At 38.2% G+C, this 18,942-nt stretch overlaps 3 protein-coding genes across 5 annotated transcripts; 1 reads left to right on the top strand and 2 right to left on the bottom strand.

Annotated features, from left to right (window-relative positions):
• Nucleotides 1–806: 806 nt before the first annotated feature.
• LOC117304633 (piRNA biogenesis protein EXD1-like) lies at nucleotides 807–6,681 on the top strand. Of its 2 annotated transcripts, XM_033789181.1 has the most exons (5): nucleotides 903–988; nucleotides 1,665–1,869; nucleotides 2,211–2,289; nucleotides 3,052–3,376; nucleotides 3,750–6,681. In XM_033789181.1, exons 2-5 carry the CDS (start codon nucleotides 1,674–1,676, stop codon nucleotides 4,341–4,343), a joined length of 1,194 nt encoding a protein of 397 aa, XP_033645072.1. In that variant the 5' UTR covers nucleotides 903–988; nucleotides 1,665–1,673; the 3' UTR covers nucleotides 4,344–6,681. The 2 variants fall into 2 exon arrangements, with proteins under 2 accessions (XP_033645073.1, XP_033645072.1); XM_033789182.1 differs by lacking the exon at nucleotides 1,665–1,869 and having other exon boundaries at nucleotides 807–988.
• A 949-nt stretch (nucleotides 6,682–7,630) lies between these two features.
• On the bottom strand, nucleotides 7,631–11,827 carry LOC117304893 (piRNA biogenesis protein EXD1-like). The gene is made up of 5 exons (XM_033789540.1): nucleotides 11,707–11,827; nucleotides 10,778–10,952; nucleotides 10,355–10,433; nucleotides 9,188–9,521; nucleotides 7,631–9,006 (listed from the first exon to the last, which is right to left on the bottom strand). Exons 2-5 carry the CDS (start codon nucleotides 10,941–10,943, stop codon nucleotides 8,464–8,466), a joined length of 1,122 nt encoding a protein of 373 aa, XP_033645431.1. The 5' UTR covers nucleotides 10,944–10,952; nucleotides 11,707–11,827; the 3' UTR covers nucleotides 7,631–8,463.
• Nucleotides 11,828–12,785: 958 nt separating this feature from the next.
• On the bottom strand, nucleotides 12,786–18,220 carry LOC117304396 (piRNA biogenesis protein EXD1-like). 2 transcript variants are annotated; one of them, XM_033788826.1, is made up of 4 exons: nucleotides 18,056–18,220; nucleotides 15,869–15,985; nucleotides 15,076–15,409; nucleotides 12,786–14,899 (listed from the first exon to the last, which is right to left on the bottom strand). In XM_033788826.1, the coding sequence occupies exons 2-4, from the start codon at nucleotides 15,898–15,900 to the stop codon at nucleotides 14,357–14,359; spliced, it is 909 nt and encodes a 302-aa protein (XP_033644717.1). In that variant the 5' UTR covers nucleotides 15,901–15,985; nucleotides 18,056–18,220; the 3' UTR covers nucleotides 12,786–14,356. The 2 variants fall into 2 exon arrangements, with proteins under 2 accessions (XP_033644717.1, XP_033644718.1); XM_033788827.1 differs by lacking the exon at nucleotides 18,056–18,220 and having other exon boundaries at nucleotides 15,869–16,226.
• Nucleotides 18,221–18,942: the final 722 nt, after the last annotated feature.

Genomic DNA, 18,942 nt, shown 5'->3' with positions numbered 1-18,942 from the left:
TTTAAATATCATTAAACTTTTTATAGAAACCGGTTGGTTTATAAAGAGTGCAGAAATTACAATATTTCGTTTCTATTCAGAGTAATTGTGTTACTTCCTTTTAGTTTTGATGTGGGGTTTTGTTTTTTTGAGAATACGGGAATTGAAAGAACAATAAAATATGAAAATAATATTTTGAGTGCAAATCAATACAGCGACGAAGACCAGATGTTCCGCCGATGACATATTAATATCACACCGTGTTTCATCACAGGATTGTGCTGTTGGAGCCTGGATGTGTCCAAATTCGTGTTTAAATTATCAATAATAATTGAATAACAGATTTAGAAAAAGTCCGTTAAACCGACAATTATTAATGAATTGGCGCCATTTTGTTCCATTTGAAGGAATGATTTTATGGTTTCTGAACATACATGTAGGTAATGAGCGTAGTTAGTGTTCGTCTGTTAAGCTACAGGGACCAGACTAAAACATGTCGGCCTCTATCTTTGGTATTAATTGGTTTGCCAGTGGTTGTATAGTTTACTTTGCAATTTCTTTTTTATTGTTTTCTACATTCATATGACGGTACAGCTTATTCCCTCTATATTTCATATCAAATAAATATAGGGATGATTTTCCAACAAATACCCATAGACCCTCCTCAACAAACAAACAAAGTATATTATGTGTTTTTTATACTCTTTAAAACATGATATGAATTAGTTTACGTCTAAAGAAAATATGGCAATAGTGTATAGCACCTTTAAAATGTTACGTGCTCAATATAGATTCTGGAAATCCCTGAAAACTATGTTGCGCAGCACTGGCTGAGAACAGTTGATGTTGAACTTCGCACGCTTTGTTCACATAGTCGGTTTTCCCCGACACGTAGCGACGTACGCAACGCCTGTAGAACTTTCCGATAATGTGCCAGCAGGAAATAAAAGTATAAAATACCATTCACGAATTTGGTCGAGCAATTTCTTCCGAGGACAGGAAAGCAAAGGTAGGTACTGAGATGACTGGGAAGTCTCCGGCCTAAACTGGTATCGGTATCGTGATTTTAAGAACTCGATGGTTAGGTGATTTGGGTACAATAATGGGTGTACACTTCTGCGCAATGTACACTCACTCCAGTTAGTGCACATCAACCCACTAGTCGGTTTATGCCATTCATACGAACGACTCTAATGTTGGACAGAACAAAACGAAAGGTTTGAGAATAAATCAACAAATTCTTTGTAATCTGAAGAAAAGAAAATGATGTCAGTAAGCCAGTAATTTTCAAGACTTTTGCTCAGTTGTGTTTGATCTTTTGTGTTTGAGACTTTGGAAATAGCTAGAACTGCCTTACAGAACTGTGTGGAAATGTGATTGGTGAGAAAATGTTTAATAATAGTTTATTAGTGCAACTGTTGCATATTATACGAACATCCGAAGATAAATCGATAATCTACCAATGTGTTGTATTCCAATAAGCTGAATAAATATCGGATTAATCGATAGTTTGTATTTTTCAATAAGTAAAATACATGAGATTTATCAAAAATCTATCAGATTTGATTTCCAAAAAAGTTGAAAAATTCAGATAAATTGATAATCTATCAAAAATTGGTTTTCTAATAAGTTGATCAATAAAATTAATCGACAATCTATATAATAACTGGTGGTTGATTCCGTAGTTTATATCTATGGATCTCACTGCGTTGAATAGAGTGAGAGACGAGAAGGTGTATGGCGAGATCAACAGCTCCGTGGAGATCGTGATCGATGGAGAACACACAGAGAAAGAGTCTGATTTGTCAGAGGGAAAATTGCCCGAAGGTGTCGCAGAGGCAGAGAGGGGTGAAAAGAGAAAATGTGGAGGTGCGGAGGCTGGACCAAGTGGTGAGTTTTTTTTTTTTTTTTTTTTTGACTAAAGCAAGATGGCCGCGCTCCATCGCAATCAAATTACAAACATTTTGTTAAATGGTGTTTGCAGCTTAACAAGGTGTAGAGAATAAGAGACTATAAAATATAAATATGATTACACGTAGTAAACTTGCGGGCACAGCCATGTGTAAAATCTCTTTTGAGGGAGTGTTGGCTCTGAAAGAACATTTTATTATTGATATGACGAGTGGAATTTTGCGGCTGTGATCTGCAAAAAGTTATTATAATGGTCGGGCTTATCTTGAAGGTCATGATTGCAGTTTAACATGTAAGCGCTTCAAATCATAATTTTCCAGGTGAAGAGTTGGGCGGCAAAAAAGACGAAAGTTCCGCTACGAAGAAACTCAAAATTGCCTCAACATCAGAAGGATTAAGGTAGGGGCCGGAATTATTTGAAGATTAAACCGTTGAGAAGCGACGAATAAATTATTTATGATAATAATATGAAAATACAGTTATGACAATATTTCGCCTAAAGAATACATGCATACTGGCAGCCAATTCCATGAAGTTTCGCAACCATTTCGTCAGCCCATCACTAACTGTACAACATTTTAATGATTGCGTAAGTTGTGCGCTAATTACACAACAAACTTTGCGCAAGTGGAATTATACGAAGAAGGTAACGTTTCATAAAAAAAATGGCTCCCGGCCTCTTATTTCCAGTTTAAAAAAATTGTTTCCCCTTATCATTGGGCATCTTTTAGTTCCATCGTTTGTTCAGTTGTTGAACTGAATAGAGAGTCATTTGAGGCAAACTCCACATGATGGGCTGAGCATTCTCTCTAAATGTAAATATTGTAATGAGTGAAAAACAACCACTCTTTCCATTTCGAGTTGTCACTCATCATATGGCTCTTTGAAAAGAGTGGTGGTTATTTCACTCTTTTAGAGGGGTTTCACTCCGGGACAGAGTGAAAAATCACTCAAAAAGATGCAAACTTCAATCTAAAATAGTGGAAGATCACTCGAAAAAGAGTTGTCCCTCATATGGCTCTTCAAAGAGTGCCTTTTCACTCTTTTGCATTTCGAGAGTTCATTTGTCCATCACGTTAAAGAACATAATGATAATGTTTGAATTTGGAACTGGACAGATGGAGTTTCAGTTCTCAGTGTTTTGTTTGATTGTACTTTTAGCTACGAAGTCGTGGATGAAGAAGAGCAAATAGAGCCAGCCCTTGAGAAACTCCGTAAAGGACTCCCTCTCTTGGCCGTCGACTTAGAGGGGGAGAAACTCAACCGGAAGGGTGAGCTCGCCATCGTGTCCGTTGCAACGGAGAATGACACGTTCTTGTTCGACATCAAGACGTTGGGATCCAAGGTGTTCGACAAAGGCCTGATGGACCTTCTTCAGGATCCGGACCGTCAGAAGTTGATGTTTGACTGCCGTCAGGACTCGGACTGTCTCTGGCATAAATACAACGTCAAACTGACCAATGTGCTGGACTTGCAATTGATGGAGGTAACAAAAACAAATTGTTTCTTAAAGAACTTACAATACAGTTAGTAACACTCATGTAAATGAAACGGGACCCTTGTGTGTTCTTTTGATTATAAACGCCGAACATTGGTTCAACAAAACGGCCGCGGCGGACCGCGACTGTTCACGAAGTAAGAAAAGGAAAACCACTATTTCGGGGGACTTTATCATTATGTTCTACTTTTTAAAACTTCTTTCCAACCGTATTCATTTTATAACAAGCAATTTTGTTTCAACCCAATGTGCCCAAGAAGACAGTGTGCCCCTTCCATACTGCCATGAAAGGTGTTTCACTGAAGGTTTTTCATAATAATTGTGTCAACCGTGTTTTTATATTCAACACAAATCACTGCAGGTCATCCACCGAGGTGATGCATCAACCCATCAACAGTTGAACCTTCGTACAAACAAACGAGTTCTAGATGTTCCAAGAGTTCTCGGCTTTCAGAAATGTCTCGAAGACTACGTCAAAGATGAAGATCTCATCAAGGCAAAGAAAGGATTGGAAAGTCACTCAGATGGTGTGTGGTTGACCCGACCTCTTCGCAAGTCATTTCTACGGTATGCTGCAGCCGATGTAATCGGCATGCTGCGGTTGTTCAAAGTACTGAGCGAAACAGGGAACGTTCTGAATTTACTGCGGGATGTTTCGAATAGATATGTCGATTTCTACCGATTGAAAGAAGACCGTTCCTACGATAATTACGAAGGGAACCCATTCCTGCCCTGGCGTATTTTCCAGAGCTATTATAGCACAGAAGTCAAGTGCGTGGGTTGCAAGCGCCTATTTCCCAGTGCGGACTTCACAACCACCCAAAAGCGGGAAGGGGTACAGAAATGCCCAGTCTGCAGGAAGGTTAAAAATGTGAAAGATGTACAGAAAAGTAGAGAGTATAACTGGAATCGTGAATTCGAATGTGACGAATATTATGAAGACCCTTTGTTTTAGAAAACAAACTAAAAATTACTCCAAAGGTCTCAGAGGAATGAAGAAGAACAGTTCCTAAAAAAAAAATCATCAGATTGAATTTAAAAAAAACGAAGGTGCCGTGAATTATCCGAGAAAAAAACGGTTGGTGAATAATAATACAAATTATTGGGATTCTTTTTATACTTCCACCCGTATACAAGACAACATTATCGAACACATAAAAACAAATCGGTTCCAATTATTCTCGAGTTTTTTTGACATAAAGACAATACATTCAAGTTATCGATAAAAGTTGTAAATAATCGATGAAGAATCGAACGTAAATGTATTGCCTTCGTCCGTGAACGGAAGCGTGTTTTGCGGAAATAGGGTACATGTTTGATCGGTATTCGGGTAATTTGTTTCTTGACTCGATTAGAATCCTTTAAAGTCAAATAAATGGCTGTTATTCATTCGTTTCTTAACTGTTGCTTGGGAGGACTTTTTTATACCAATATTATTTGATTCTTATTAATAATTTACACTTTGCTTGGTTGGTTTTTAAGGCCACCAAAATGGTGAAAATAGTGGAGACGCAAAGTGCGAAAGAGCGTTCAAAAAATAGCCGTACAGAAAAAAAAAAGTTATGAAACACAGTTCCTGGCACAAATTCTGGTGTTAAGACCTTTGTCTATAAAGAATACAAAAACCTACTCCTAAACAAATTCTCTGACAAACACCTGGAAAAGGGTTTGTTTTAGTCCTAAAATAATATACACGTGATAGATCAGAGCACCCCTTTTTGTGTTCCTTAATAGTTCCATTCTTTGCACCCGTTCACTGACCGCAATTGTAACTTATCCACTTGCTATGCTAATTTGCCAACCAAGTCGATACGCCCTCACCGACGCGTTCGATACAGAGGACTCAACCAGTAAACATGTCTCGTTTTATTCCTCTACATTTCAGGTAATTACTTCTTTATTATTGTCCTTCTATATTCACCCAGTGCATACAACATTATCATAGAACATTTATTATTATCTTTAAATCAAGTATTTTGAAGCTTTCTTGCCTAAAAAGATCTTGCGTTCCTCAATTGACAACTCTTTATCATAGCTGGGCCACTGCTCTTGATGTTTCAAAACCGCCCCGCATTGATGCTATATTTCTTGATTGGTCAAAAGCTTTTGATCGCGTGAGTCACACAGTTCTTTTGAACAAATTACATAAATATGGTACTTGTGGCTCAATGTTGCACTGGTTTAAGTCTTATCTTTCAAACAGATTACAGCGGGTTCAGTTTATGGGTTTATCATCTGACTGTGGGCTGCAGTTCATTCTGGCGTGCCACAGGGTGCTGTTCTAGCACCTATTCTTTTCAATATCTTTGCTTTTGATTTACCATTTTGCATTCAATCTAATCTCCGTCAGTATGCAGATGACACTGTCTTGTACAGAGTCATTAAAAATCAAGATGATGAAGTGGCACTCCAGGATGACCTGCAGCACATAAACACTTGGTGTATTCTAAACTGTATGTCTTGAAACCCAAATAAGTGTAAATTAATGACTGTGACCAGGTCTAGAAACACTGCTAAACCACTGTATAAAATTGCTGAAAACACTTTGGAAAATGTGGATAGTTACAAATACTTGGGTGTTATTATCTCCAGGGACTTAAGCTGGAAAACACATGTTAATAAAGTCAGTTCCAAAGCCACTAGACTCAACGGATTTATTGGTAGAGTAGTTAAAACTAGAAACCCTTACATTCTGACTTTACTTTATCGCTCAATTAGCAGACCCATACTTGAATACGCAGCTCCAGTCTGGTGCCCTGCTCTTTCGACTCGGCAAAAAACGCTGGAGAAGGTACAGAGGCGATTCACCCGTTTTTGTTTGGGTCTGCCGAGAAGGGTTTTAATTGATTCTGTAAATGAAATTGAATATTCTGACAGGTTAATCAACAGGGTTCATTTCCTTTCAATTACGTTTGTTATTAAATGTTTATATAACAAATTTGACATTGACACGGACACTCTAATTCCCATTAACTGTAGACATATCGAATCTGTTAAATTTGTCCATCATCGGGCTCGTTCCAATGCTGCCCATCATTCTCTTTTTCACAGATTCCCTAGATTATGGGACGAACTACCGGCCTGCATTAAAGATACAATTATCCATAGCTTATCCTCCTTCACAAATTCCCTCAGGAATCATTTATTAGTCCCTGGCGAGGAGGTCCCCTTGACCAAAACAGTGTAACTTTCTAGTTGCCTTGCCCATTCAAATACCTTGCTGCTGTTTTTTATTTCTCAAATTTATAGTGCCTTTTGCATAATTAACTAGAATCTCTCTTTTAACGATTTTGTATTATTAATGCCCATTAGGGCTTTTATAGTTTTAACTGCTTGTATAGTTCTATATTTTTATACTGTATGCCATGTTTTAATAATGTCCATCTGTAATGTCCCTTTTTATCTCTTCGTAAATTGTGGCATCAGGAGATTAACTCGATAGTAATTTAGTTTACTTTTTTTAAATCCTTCAGGGGTGCTGCTTTTTTTGTTATTGTATTGTATGTTCATGTTTTTGTTTTCTTCTGTCTTATTGTCTGTGCTTGAATTTGTGCCTGTGAAATTAATAAATGAAATGAAATGAAAATGAAATGAAATAATAAAACATGAAATCTAGATTCATCTTGAATTAAGGTGCGGCCCAAAAATGTTGGCCGATCGGATACTAAAAATAGCGGGAGACGCCGAACTGTTTAAACATTGTTAATTATATAAATTAAACTACATTTGAAAAGGATTTTGTTAGATGTCGCTGATACTCTAGAAGAGCGGTATGTCCACGCTGGAAGAATCACCCATAATGGACTACACAATCTGAGAAACGTTTCATGCAGAAATGGGTTTCAGATTTTATCATTATCTTTTAGAATCCCTCTAAAACCACGTTTCTTGGAAATCAATCGTTTCTGAAAATGATATACATTATCAACAGCTCTTACCAAGTAAGTTTTAAAGGAACACGTTGCCTTGGATCGGTCGAGTTGGTCTTTGAAAAGCGTGTGTAACCGTTTATTATAAAATGCATTATGGTTTGATAGATAATTTAAAAGTAGAATATAATGATCCACACGATTCCTTTTATCTCGTCGACTAACACGGTCGGCCATTTATGGGAGTCAAATTTTTGACTCCCATAAATGGCCGACCGTGTTAGTTCGCAAAGTAAAAGGAAAACCACGCAATTTCGAGGCAAATTTGTGTGGATCATTGTATTCTACTTTTAAAACCTCTTTCTAATCATATGCATTTTATAACAAACGGTTACAAACGCTTTTCAAAGACCAACTCGACCGATTCAAGGCAACGTGTTCGTTTAAGGGTCATTATTTGAGTACTTATTACCCGCATGGGTATTTAATTCTTGAAAGTGTAAACATCTCCAAATAATTTCCGTATCCTACTTTCAGTTTCACAAAACTAACGTATTAATTTAAACAAATAGTGAGGAATAAAATTGTATACATGATTGTAAATTTGTTCGTCAATGTGTTGAAATTAATTAACGTCTGAGCATCATTAAACCTTTGATCTTTATGCTGTTTAACACAAAAAATAATGCTCACAGTCGCGTTTTGATTTTTTTTTTCTCAAGATTACTTGTGTGACTTGACACTGGTCCGTAATGCACCCATACAAAGCACGAACAGCTTGTTTCGGTCGAAATTTAGATTTGAACCAACCCTGGGTCCAATTTGATAGAGCTGCTTAAGCACAAAATATTTCTTAACAAATTTCTGATTAGCAGATATTATGAGCAGGATACACGCCACAGGTTGTACATGTGACATGGTAACCATATTCTAGTAGTGGTAAGCAGTTATTTTGTTGCGCTTAATATCGTCTTTAATGTGCTTAAGCAGCTCTGTGAAATTGGGCCTTGGTTTCAATTTATGACATGACAAAATATAACACTTCCTGTGTTATACTTTATAATAATATAAAGCTAGTTGACCAGTTTGAACAAGCAAACTAAAATTTGCTTATGTATAGGTTGAACAACGGTACCTTTGTTTTGAAAAACTGTTTATATTTTTCCTTGTCGTTGTTGAGACTTTTCCGTTGATCGCAGCTCTTTTTTAATACCACCCCTTGTTGACTTCCTTCGTGACTTTGACGCAGACAGGACAAATGTGTTGTCCTCTCTGATTGAAATCAGAACTCGGGAAACCCTGTCTGCATTTCTGGCACGTGGTGATCGGCCCGGTGCCCGGTGTGGTTGGAAAAATACGCCAAGGTACGAACCCGTTCCTCTCGAACGTATCGTTGGTGCGGACAGCACGAGAGCGGAAGAACTCGAGGTAGTTCTTCGATGCCTCTACTACGGCGTGGTTGTTCAGACGCACGGCGCTTTTCAGCTTCTCGTACAGTTTGTAAAACCCCATGACGTCGGCTGCAGAGTATTCTAGAAGAGCCTTCTGCAGAGGTTGCTCAAGCCAGACCCCTTCACGTTTCATCACCTGGCTACCACGCTCCTTGGCTTGAAGGATGCCTTGGTCTTGGACGTTGTACTTCTGGAGACATTTCTTGAAGCCGTTGACCCTTGGGAGGTACCCGGATGACGAGTAAGCCAGCATTGCTACAACGGCGTTCTGTTTCATGTGATCACCCCGATGAACGACCTGTCAATAGATATAGTTAATTCTGGTCAAGAAATAAACTCTACAAATAAAAAACTACGTGAAGTAATTCCAGACTTCAAGACACCAAACATGCCCTGGTGGTAGAAAGAAAAGTGAAAACCGTTCAAAACCTTTCACCAGTGTCAGCATGCATTCTCCTTTATAAAGGATAAACATTTACCTCCATCACTTGCAAGTCCAGTACGTTGGTCAGTTTGACGCTGTACTGATGCCAGAGACAGTCTGAGTCCTGGCGGCAGTCAAACATCAACTTCTGACGGTCTGGATCCTGAAGAAGATCCCTAAGGCCTTTGTCGAACACCCCGGGTCCCAACTTCTTGATGTTGAACAAGAAAGTGTGCTTCTCTGTTGCAGCAGACAGGATAACGAGCTCCCCTGCCCGGCTGAGTTTTTCCCCCTCTAAGTCGACGGCAAAGAGAGGGAGCCCTTCACCCGGCTCACGGAGTTTCTTTAGGGCTGGCTCTATTTGCCCCTCTTCCTCCACCACCTCGTAACTGAAAGTACAATCAAACAAAACATTATTTGCTCTTCTTAATCCACGACTTCGTAGCTAAAAGTACAATCAAACAAAACACTGAGAACTGAAACTCCATCTGTCCAGTTCCAAATTCAAACATTATCATTTTGTTCTTTAACGTGATGGACAAATGAACTCTCGAAATGCAAAAGAGTGAAAAGGCACTCTTTGAAGAGCCATATGAGGGACAACTCTTTTTCGAGTGGTCTTCCACTATTTTAGATTGAAGTTTGCATCTTTTTGAGTGATTTTTCACTCTGTCCCGGAGTGAAACCCCTCTAAAAGAGTGAAATAACCCCCACTCTTTTCAAAGAGCCATATGATGAGGGACAACTCGAAATGGAAAGAGGGGTGTTTTTCACTCATTACATTTACATTTGGAGAGAATGCTCAGCCCATCATGTAGAGTTTGCCTCAAATGACTCTCTCTCTCACCCGGCACTGGCTATTCAGTTCAACAACTGAACAAACGATGGAACTAAAAGATGCTCAATGATAAGGGGAAACAATTTTTTTTAACTGGAAATAAGAGGCCGGGAGCCATTTTTTTTATGAAACGTTACCTTCTTCGTATAATTCCACTTGCGCAAAGTTTGTTGTGTAATTAGCGCACAACTTACGCAATCATTAAAATGTTGTACAGTTAGTGATGGGCTGACGAAATGGTTGCGAAACTTCATGGAATTGGCTGCCAGTATGCATGTATTCTTTATGCGAAATATTGTCATAACTGTATTTTCATATTATTTTTATAAATAATTTATTCGTCGCTTCTCAACGGTTTAATCTTCAAATAATTCCGGCCCCTACCTTAATCCTTCTGATATTGAGGCAATTTTGAGTTTCTTCGTAGCGGAACTTTCGTCTTTTTTGCCGTCCAACTCTTCACCTGGAAAATTATGATTTGAAGCGCTTAATAGATTTTAAACTGCAATCGATGACCTTCAAGATAAGCCCGACCATTATAATAACTTATTGCAGATCACAGCCGCAAAATTCCACTCGTCATATCAATACCAAAATGTTCTTTCAGAGCCAACACTCCCTCAAAAGAGATTTTACACATGGTTGTGCCCGCAAGTTTACTACGTGTAATCATATTTATATTTATAGTTACTCTTATTCTCTACACCATGCAAAGCTGCAAACACCAATTAACAAAATGTTTGTAATTTGTTTGCGATGGAGCGCGGCCATCTTGCTTTACTAAAAGAAAAAAAAAAAAAAACTCACCACTTAGTCCAGCCTCTGCACCTCCACATTTTCTCTTCTCACCCCTATCTGCCTCCGCGATACCTTCGGGCAATTTTCCCTCTGACAAATCAGACTCTTTCTCTGTGTGTTCTCCATCGATCTCCACGATCTCGTCTCTCACTCTATTCAACGCAGTGAGATCCATAGATATAAACTACGGAATCAACCACCAGTTATTATATAGATTGTCGATTAATTTTATTGATTAACTTATTAGAAAACCAATTTTTGATAGATTATCGATTTATCTGAATTTTTCAACTTTTTTGGAAATCAAATCTGATAGATTTTTGATAAATCTCATGTATTTTACTTATTAAAAAATACAAGCTATCGATTAATCCGATATTTATTCAGCTTATTGGAATACAACAAATTGGTAGATTATCGATTTATCTTCGGATGTTCGTATAATATGCAACAGTTGCACTAATAAACTATTATTAAACATTTTCTCACCAATCACATTTCGACACAGCTCTGCAAGGCAGTTCTAGCTATTTCCAAAGTCTCAAACACAAAAGATCAAACACAACTGAGCAAAAGTCTTCAAAATTAATGGCTTACTGACATCATTTTCTTTTCTTCAGATTACAAAGAATTTGTTGATTTATTCTCAAACCTTTTGTTTTGTTCTGTCCAACATTAGAGTCGTTCGTATGAATGACATAAACCGACTAGTGGGTTGATGTGCACTAACTGGAGTGAGTGTACATTGCGCAGAAGTGTACACCCATTATTATACCCAAATCACCTAATCATCGAGTTCTTAAAGTCACGATACCGATACCAGTTTAGGCCGGAGACTTTTCAGTCATCTTTAACAAACATTAAGAAGACTTGAAAGGTTTGCAAGGTGGAAAGACTTTAACATAATAAGTTAGTAAGTAAAGTAACTCAGTACCTACCTTTGCTTTCCTGTCCTCGGAAGAAATTGCTCGACCAAATTCGTGAATGGTATTTTATACTTTAATTCCTGCTGGCACATTATCGGAAAGTCCTACGGGCGTTGCGTACGTCGCGACATGTCGGGGAAAACCGACTATGTGAACAAAGCGTGCGAAGTTCAACATCAACTGTTCTCAGGCAGTGATGCGCAACATAGTTTTCAGGGATTTCCAGAATCTTTATTGAGCACGTAACATTTTAAAGGTGCTATACACTATTACCATATTTTCTTTAGACGTAAACTAATTCATATCATGTTTTAAAGAGTATAAAAAAACACATAATATACTTTGTTTGTTTGTTGGGAGGGTCTATGGGTATTTTTTGGAAAATCATCCCTAAAATTATTTAATATGAAATATAAGAGTGAATAAGCTGTCCCGTCAATAAGATATGAATGTAGAAAAAAAAAAAAAAAAAATTGCAAAGTAAACTATACAACCACCGGCAAACCAATTAATACAAAAAATAGAGGCCGACATTTTTTAGTCTGGTCCCTGTAGCCTAACAGACGAACACTAACTACGCTCATTACCTACATGTAAGTTCAGAAACCATAAAGTTATTCCTTCAAATGGAACAAAATGGCGCCAATTCATTAATAATTGTCCGTTTAAAGGACTTTTTCTAAATCTGTTAGTCAATTATTATTGATAATTTACATAATGCTTGGTTAAACACGAACTTGGACACATCCAGGCTCCAACAGCACCATCCTGTGATGAAACACGATGTGATAATAATCTGTCATCGGCGGAACATCTGGTCTTCGTCGCTGTATTGATTTGCACTCAAAATTATTTTCATATTTTAATGTTCTTTCAATTCCCGTATTCTCAAAACAAAAACCCTTGATTAAAAACAAAAACCCACATCAAAACTAAAAGGAAGTAACTCAATTACTCTGAATAGTTCCATTCCTGACATCCATTCACTGACCGCAATTGTAACTTATCCACTTGCTATGCTAATTTGCCAACCAAGTCGATACGCCCTCACCGACGCGTTCGATACAGAGGACTCAACCAGTAAACATGTCTCGTTTTATTCCTCTACATTTCAGGTAATTACTTCTTTATTATTGTCCTTCTATATTCACCCAATACATACAACATTATCATGGAACATTTATTATTATCTTTAAATCAAGTATTTTGAAGCTTTCTTGCCTAAAAGATCTTGCGTTACTCAATTGACAACTCTTTATCATAGCTGGGCCACTGCTCTTGATGTTTCAAAACCGCCCCGCATTGATGCTATATTTCTTGATTGGTCAAAAGCTTTTGATCGCGTGAGTCACACAGTTCTTTTGAACAAATTACATAAAGATGGTACTTGTGGCTCAATGTTGCACTGGTTTAAGTCTTATCTTTCAAACAGATTACAGCGGGTTCAGTTTATGGGTTTATCATCTGACTGGGCTGCAGTTCATTCTGGCGTGCCACAGGGTGCTGTTCTAGCACCTATTCTTTTCAATATCTTTGCTTTTGATTTACCATTTTGCATTCAATCTAATCTCCGTCAGTATGCAGATGACACTGTCTTGTATAGAGTCATTAAAAATCAAGATGATGAAGTGGCACTCCAGGATGACCTGCAGCACATAAACACTTGGTGTATTCTAAACTGTATGTCTTGAAACCCAAATAAGTGTAAATTAATGACTGACCAGATCTAGAAACCCTGCTAAACCACTATATAAAATTGCAATTTCGAGGCAAATTTGTGTGGATCATTGTATTCTACTTTTAAAACCTCTTTCTAATCATATGCAATTTATAACAAACGGTTACAAACGCTTTTCAAAGACCAACTCGACCGATCCAAGGCAACGTGTTCGTTTAAGGGTCATTATTTGAGTACTTATTACCCGCATGGGTATTTAATTCTTGAAAGTGTAAACATCTCCAAATAAATTCCGTATCCTACTTTCAGTTTCACAAAACTAACGTATTAATTTAAACAAATAGTGAGGAATAAAATTGTATACATGATTGTAAATTTGTTCGTCAATGTGTTGAAATTAATTAACGTCTGAGCATCATAAAACCTTTGATCTTTATGCTGTTTAACACACAAAAAAAATGCTCATAGTCGCGTTTTGATCTTGTTTTTTTCTCAAGATTACTTGTGTGACTTGACCCTGGTCCGTAACGCACCCATGCAAACAAAGCACGAAAAGCTTGTTTCGTCGAAATTTAGATTTGAACCAACCCTGGGTCCAATTTGATAGAGCTGCTTAAGCACAAAACATTTCTTAACAAATTTCTGATTAGCAGATATTATGAGCAGGATACAAGCCACAGGTTGTACATGTGACATGGTAACCATATTCTAGTAGTGGTAAGCAGTTATTTTGTTGCGCTTAATATCGTCTTTATTGTGCTTAAGCAGCTCTGTGAAATTGGGCCTTGGTTTCAATTTATGACATGACAAAATATAACACTTCCTATGTTATACTTAATAATAATATAAAGCTAGTTGCCCAGTTTGAACAAGCAAACTAAAATTTGCTTATGTATAGGTTGAACAACGGTACCTTTGTTTTGAAAAACTGTTTATATTTTTCCCTGTCGTTGTTGAGACTTTTCCGTTGATCGCAGCTCTTTTTTAATACCACCCCTTGTTGACTTCCGTCGTGACTTTGACGCAGACAGGACAAATTTGTTGTCCTCTCTGCCTGAAATCAGAACGCGGGAAACCCTGTCTGCATTTCTGGCACGTGGTGATCGGCCCGGTGCCCGGTGTGGTTGGAAAAATACGCCAAGGTACGAACCCGTTCCTCTCGAACGTATCGTTGGTGCGGACAGCACGAGAGCGGAAGAACTCAAGGTAGTTCTTCGATGCCTCTACTAAAGCGTGGTTGTTCAGACGCACGACGCTTTTCAGCTTCTCGTACAGTTTGTAAAACCCCATGACGTCGGCTGCAGAGTATTCTAGAAGAGCCTTCTGCAGAGGTTGCTCAAGCCAGACCCCTTCACGTTTCATCACCTGGCTACCACGCTCCTTGGCTTGAAGGATGCCATGGTCTTTGACGTTGTACTTCTGGAGACATTTCTTGAAGCCGTTGACCCTTGGGAGGTACCCGGATGACGAGTAAGCCAGCGATGCTACAACGGCGTTCTGTTTCATGTGATCACCCCGATGAACGACCTGTCAATAGATAGTTTATTCTGGTCAAGAAATAAACTCTACAAATAAAAAACCACGTGAAGTAATTCCAGACTTCAAGACACCAAACATGCCTGGTGGTAGAAAGAAAAGTGAAAACCATTCAAACCCTTTCACAAGTGTCAGCATGCATTATCCTTATAAGCACAAACATTTACCTCCATCAATTGCAAGTCCAGTACGTTGGTCAGTTTGACGCTGTACTGATGCCAGAGACAGTCTGAGTCCTGGCGGCAGTCAAACATCAACTTCTGACGATCTGGATCCTGAAGAAGATCCCTAAGGCCTTTGTCGAACACCCCGGATCCCAACTTCTTGATGTTAAACAAGAAAGTGTGCTTCTCTGTTGCAGCAGACAGGATAACGAGCTCCCCTGCCCGGCTGAGTTTTTCCCCCTCTAAGTCGACGGCCAAGAGAGGGAGCCCTTCACCCGGCTCACGGAGTTTCTTTAGGGCTGGCTCTATTTGCCCCTCTTCCTCCACCACCTCGTAACTGAAAGTACAATCAAACAAAACATTTATGGTCTGAACTTTCATTCTTCCAACTCCCAAATCAAAAATTACATATTAATATTGTTTTTAAAGTGCCGATAAAAACATGCAAATTACAAATTTGAACTTTGATAAAAATGTTAATGAATGTTTTTAACTCCGGACAGGTTTGCTTTTAAGTATTTCCATGTAATCCCTGACTCAAAACGTGCACAGCAAAAGTAGATTTTTGTATAGTTTAATTTCAGTCGTTTCATGCTACTCAGAAAAACAGTTTCGCATTATAGGACGCAAAGAAGAAAGGCAACTCACAAAAACAAACTGAGTAAATCAACTCAAGACAGTGAGGGATATGGATGCATGTACGATATGCCTAACAGTAGTTCTGCCGTTTAACATCATGTTTGTCCAAGTAATATCTAACTCGACACACTATTTCAGTCGAGTGAACAAAACTTACACCAAATTGAAAGTTGCGCCGTAAGCCGCCATAGTCAGCGCGAGAGAAGTAGGCCCGATACCAACCGACAAGATGCTAGTTCTGTTTTTGCACTCCAGTCAGTATCCCGTATCCAGACTGTAGATAAATAAAATACAACTCCAAACATCGTTAAATTATTGTCCTCATCGATTGTGTAAACCCACAAAGGAAAGTACATGTTTGTACAACATGTCCCTACACATCATTGTATAAATATTATCAAAATCAAAACCAATGTTAAATGTAAGTTGCACATTGCAAAAGGAAGTGATTTCTCTGGCTTCTTTTAAAGGCAGTGGACACTAATGGTAATATTACTCAAAATAATTATTAGCATAAAACCTTACTTGGTAACGAGTAAAGAGGTTGATATTATAAAACATTGTGAGAAATGGCTCCCTCTGAAGTGACGTATTTTTCGAGTAACAAAGGGGGGATTTTCCATTAATTTGATTTAGATACCTCATAATTAGATTTTGAGGTCTCGAAATCAAGCATCTGAAAGCACACAATATTTTCTTTCATTGACGTCCAATTTGAGCTCAAATTTTCACAGGTTTGTGATATTATGTTGAGATACACCAACTGAGAAGACTGGTCTTTGACAATTATTACCAACAGTGTCCAGTGTGTTTATCGGGTATTGTACATGATCTGGACAATTTAGTAAGAGGGAGCCGTTTCTCATATCACAAACATACTTTATATAAGTATATCAACAGCTCTCCGTTGCACGTTACCAAGTAAGTTGTTCATGCTACAACGTTATGTTGAGAATAACCAATAGTGTCCAGTGCCTTTAATTCGTCTCGTGAAAAGGAATGTTCTAGATTGCACCTCTTGATTGTATTCAACGACAATGCACCCATGATTGTGTAATATTTCAACTGCAGTAACCTTGCAATGTGATGGTTTGCCAACAACAAACAAAATTACAATGAGTTTGTCATACATTTTCGTGCTACGGGGAAAACCCTTGGTTGAAATTTTCGAGTGGATTAACATAGTGGATTGACTTCTACTTGATGTAATTTATTTTAAACAAATATTATAATGTTGACATGTGCGATACAGTTTTTAACTGCGAGACATGTTTTAATAAACCATTTTTGAATTGAATTGAATTGAATAAGTAAAACTACATTCCCGCCATCTGTGTTCTCTACCTGCTTAAACTGGAAGTTTTAAGGTACTTTTAAGCGTTATGCTTATAGACATAAACTAATAGTTTTATACTTGTCATGCTTACACGCCATCCTGACATTACCGGACATCATCTTAAAGACAGTGGACACTATTGGTAACTGTCAAAAACCAGTCTTCTCACTTTGTGTATCTCAACATAATGCATAAAATAACAAACCTGTGAACATTTTAGCTCAATCGGTCATCGAAGTTGCGAGATAATAATGAAAGAAAAAAACACCTTTCAGATGCTTGATTTCGAGACCTCAAAATAATTATAAATAATATATGAGGTCTCGAAAGCAAATTCGTGGAAAATTACTTATTTCTCGAAAACTACGTCACTTCAGAGGGAGCCGTTTCTCACAACGTTTTATACCATCAACCTCTCCCCATAACTCGTTACCAAGTAAAGTTGTATGCTAATAATAATATTGAGTAAATGAATACCAAGTGTCCACTGCCCTTGAAGGAACATTACAAAACTGGTAAGACTCTTCTGTGTTCACAGATTCACATAAGCTTACACGGTCTAATGATGATGATAGTAGATAACATCCATTATTGAAATTTTTATTTCTGAAATGTCGTGTAATTTGATGGGGAACAAATAAAACAAATTTCCCGTTTGGAGTTGCGCTCAGTGAGCGTTTGTCTTCTTTTCCCTTTTTTTCCCATAACATTCGTTTTTTTTTTTTCTCAATAATTATTCTCTCGTGACCCAGAGAGGCCGATCGATCTAAAACTTCTACCAGGTGTCAGTTTATGTGTGGAGTAAAGTGCTTACAATGCCAGCAACCGTTTTGTTAGCAAAACAACAGTGATGTTACTTCAATTCAATTGTATGAAATACCAAAATTGTAATGATACTTTTGAGAAACGCGTGAACAAGATTTTTTTTACACAGTTTTCACAAATCCGATTTGCAGCAAAACAACAACAGTTGAGGCGGCGTATACAAAAGAAATGTTTGATACGTACCTTTTGCAAATTTTTCTCCAGATTAATGAGATTTTCTGAAGCGCCTCCAGGGTCTGTTTACTGATATGATCACCGTAAAGATAAAAGTGAAGCTGTGATGCACAGCGCGGCATGATATTGCATTTCTCTTGATGGGGAATTCCCATGACTCACCATGTCATCATTTGTAATAATAATAATATTATTGGGTGGTGCTGGAGATTCTGTCCCCCATTTGGCAGCATGGATAGCTGTGTACTAAACTTCTTCTGATGGCACCCTCTTTTGAATACACCTCATTCAGCCCAGAAACGACTGGATGTCTTTGGATTTGGCTCAGGTTAGCTTGGCCCCGCATTGTGTCGATGACAATAATTATTGCTCGTGTTTTGCGCACGAAGGATTTCAGACGAAAGAACGGATCCCCAAGCCGAAGCCGTTGTTTCGCCAGCCTCCCAGTCACCAAACCTTCATCATATGGCAGCCATCTCGTATTTTTCCATTTGAATTTATGTGATGAAACCGAAGGACAATCTAGTACAATTACTCAGTTTATTATTGATATTGTACACGGGGGACTATGGACAATGATGCCCCTCTGTCGGCCTCGTGGAGCCATCTTGTATTCCTGAACTAATGTGGTGAAACCGAGGCTGGAAGGAATTTAGTCTGGTATAACACGAGAATCATTTGATATTTTGCACATAGAACTACTTTATGAGGCAAATGACCGACCGACAAAAAGTGTGTCAGATTGCGACTATGCCGTTTGGTTTGACGCCGCAAAACACAAAACGTACGGTTGGGGACCTAGCGGCATTAATTTCATTTCATAAAGTGTTTTATTACTATAATGTAGGTCTACAATACGAGATAAGACAAGAAGTGCGTCGCGTCGCCTGTGCCTT

This window comes from Asterias rubens, chromosome 21 (assembly GCF_902459465.1).
Source record: "Asterias rubens chromosome 21, eAstRub1.3, whole genome shotgun sequence".
Classification (NCBI taxonomy): domain Eukaryota; kingdom Metazoa; phylum Echinodermata; class Asteroidea; order Forcipulatida; family Asteriidae; genus Asterias; species Asterias rubens.
The sequence above is the reverse complement of the archived record's forward strand: the minus strand, read 5'-3'. Positions and strand labels throughout refer to the sequence as shown.

Coding starts and splice junctions, on each gene's coding strand:
- LOC117304633 (XM_033789181.1), top strand. CDS start 1,674: ATGGATCTCACTGCGTTGAATAGAGTGAGAGACGAGAAGGTGTATGGC. Junction 1,870..2,210: donor TGCGGAGGCTGGACCAAGTG/GTGAGTTTTTTT, acceptor ATAATTTTCCAG/GTGAAGAGTTGGGCGGCAAA. Junction 2,290..3,051: donor TCAACATCAGAAGGATTAAG/GTAGGGGCCGGA, acceptor TTGTACTTTTAG/CTACGAAGTCGTGGATGAAG.
- LOC117304893 (XM_033789540.1), bottom strand. CDS start 10,943: ATGGATCTCACTGCGTTGAATAGAGTGAGAGACGAGATCGTGGAGATC. Junction 10,434..10,777: donor TGCAGAGGCTGGACTAAGTG/GTGAGTTTTTTT, acceptor ATAATTTTCCAG/GTGAAGAGTTGGACGGCAAA. Junction 9,007..9,187: donor TGGACTTGCAAGTGATGGAG/GTAAATGTTTAT, acceptor ATCTATTGACAG/GTCGTTCATCGGGGTGATCA.
- LOC117304396 (XM_033788826.1), bottom strand. CDS start 15,900: ATGGCGGCTTACGGCGCAACTTTCAATTTGGT. Junction 15,410..15,868: donor GGCGCAACTTTCAATTTGGT/GTAAGTTTTGTT, acceptor TTGTACTTTCAG/TTACGAGGTGGTGGAGGAAG. Junction 14,900..15,075: donor TGGACTTGCAATTGATGGAG/GTAAATGTTTGT, acceptor ATCTATTGACAG/GTCGTTCATCGGGGTGATCA.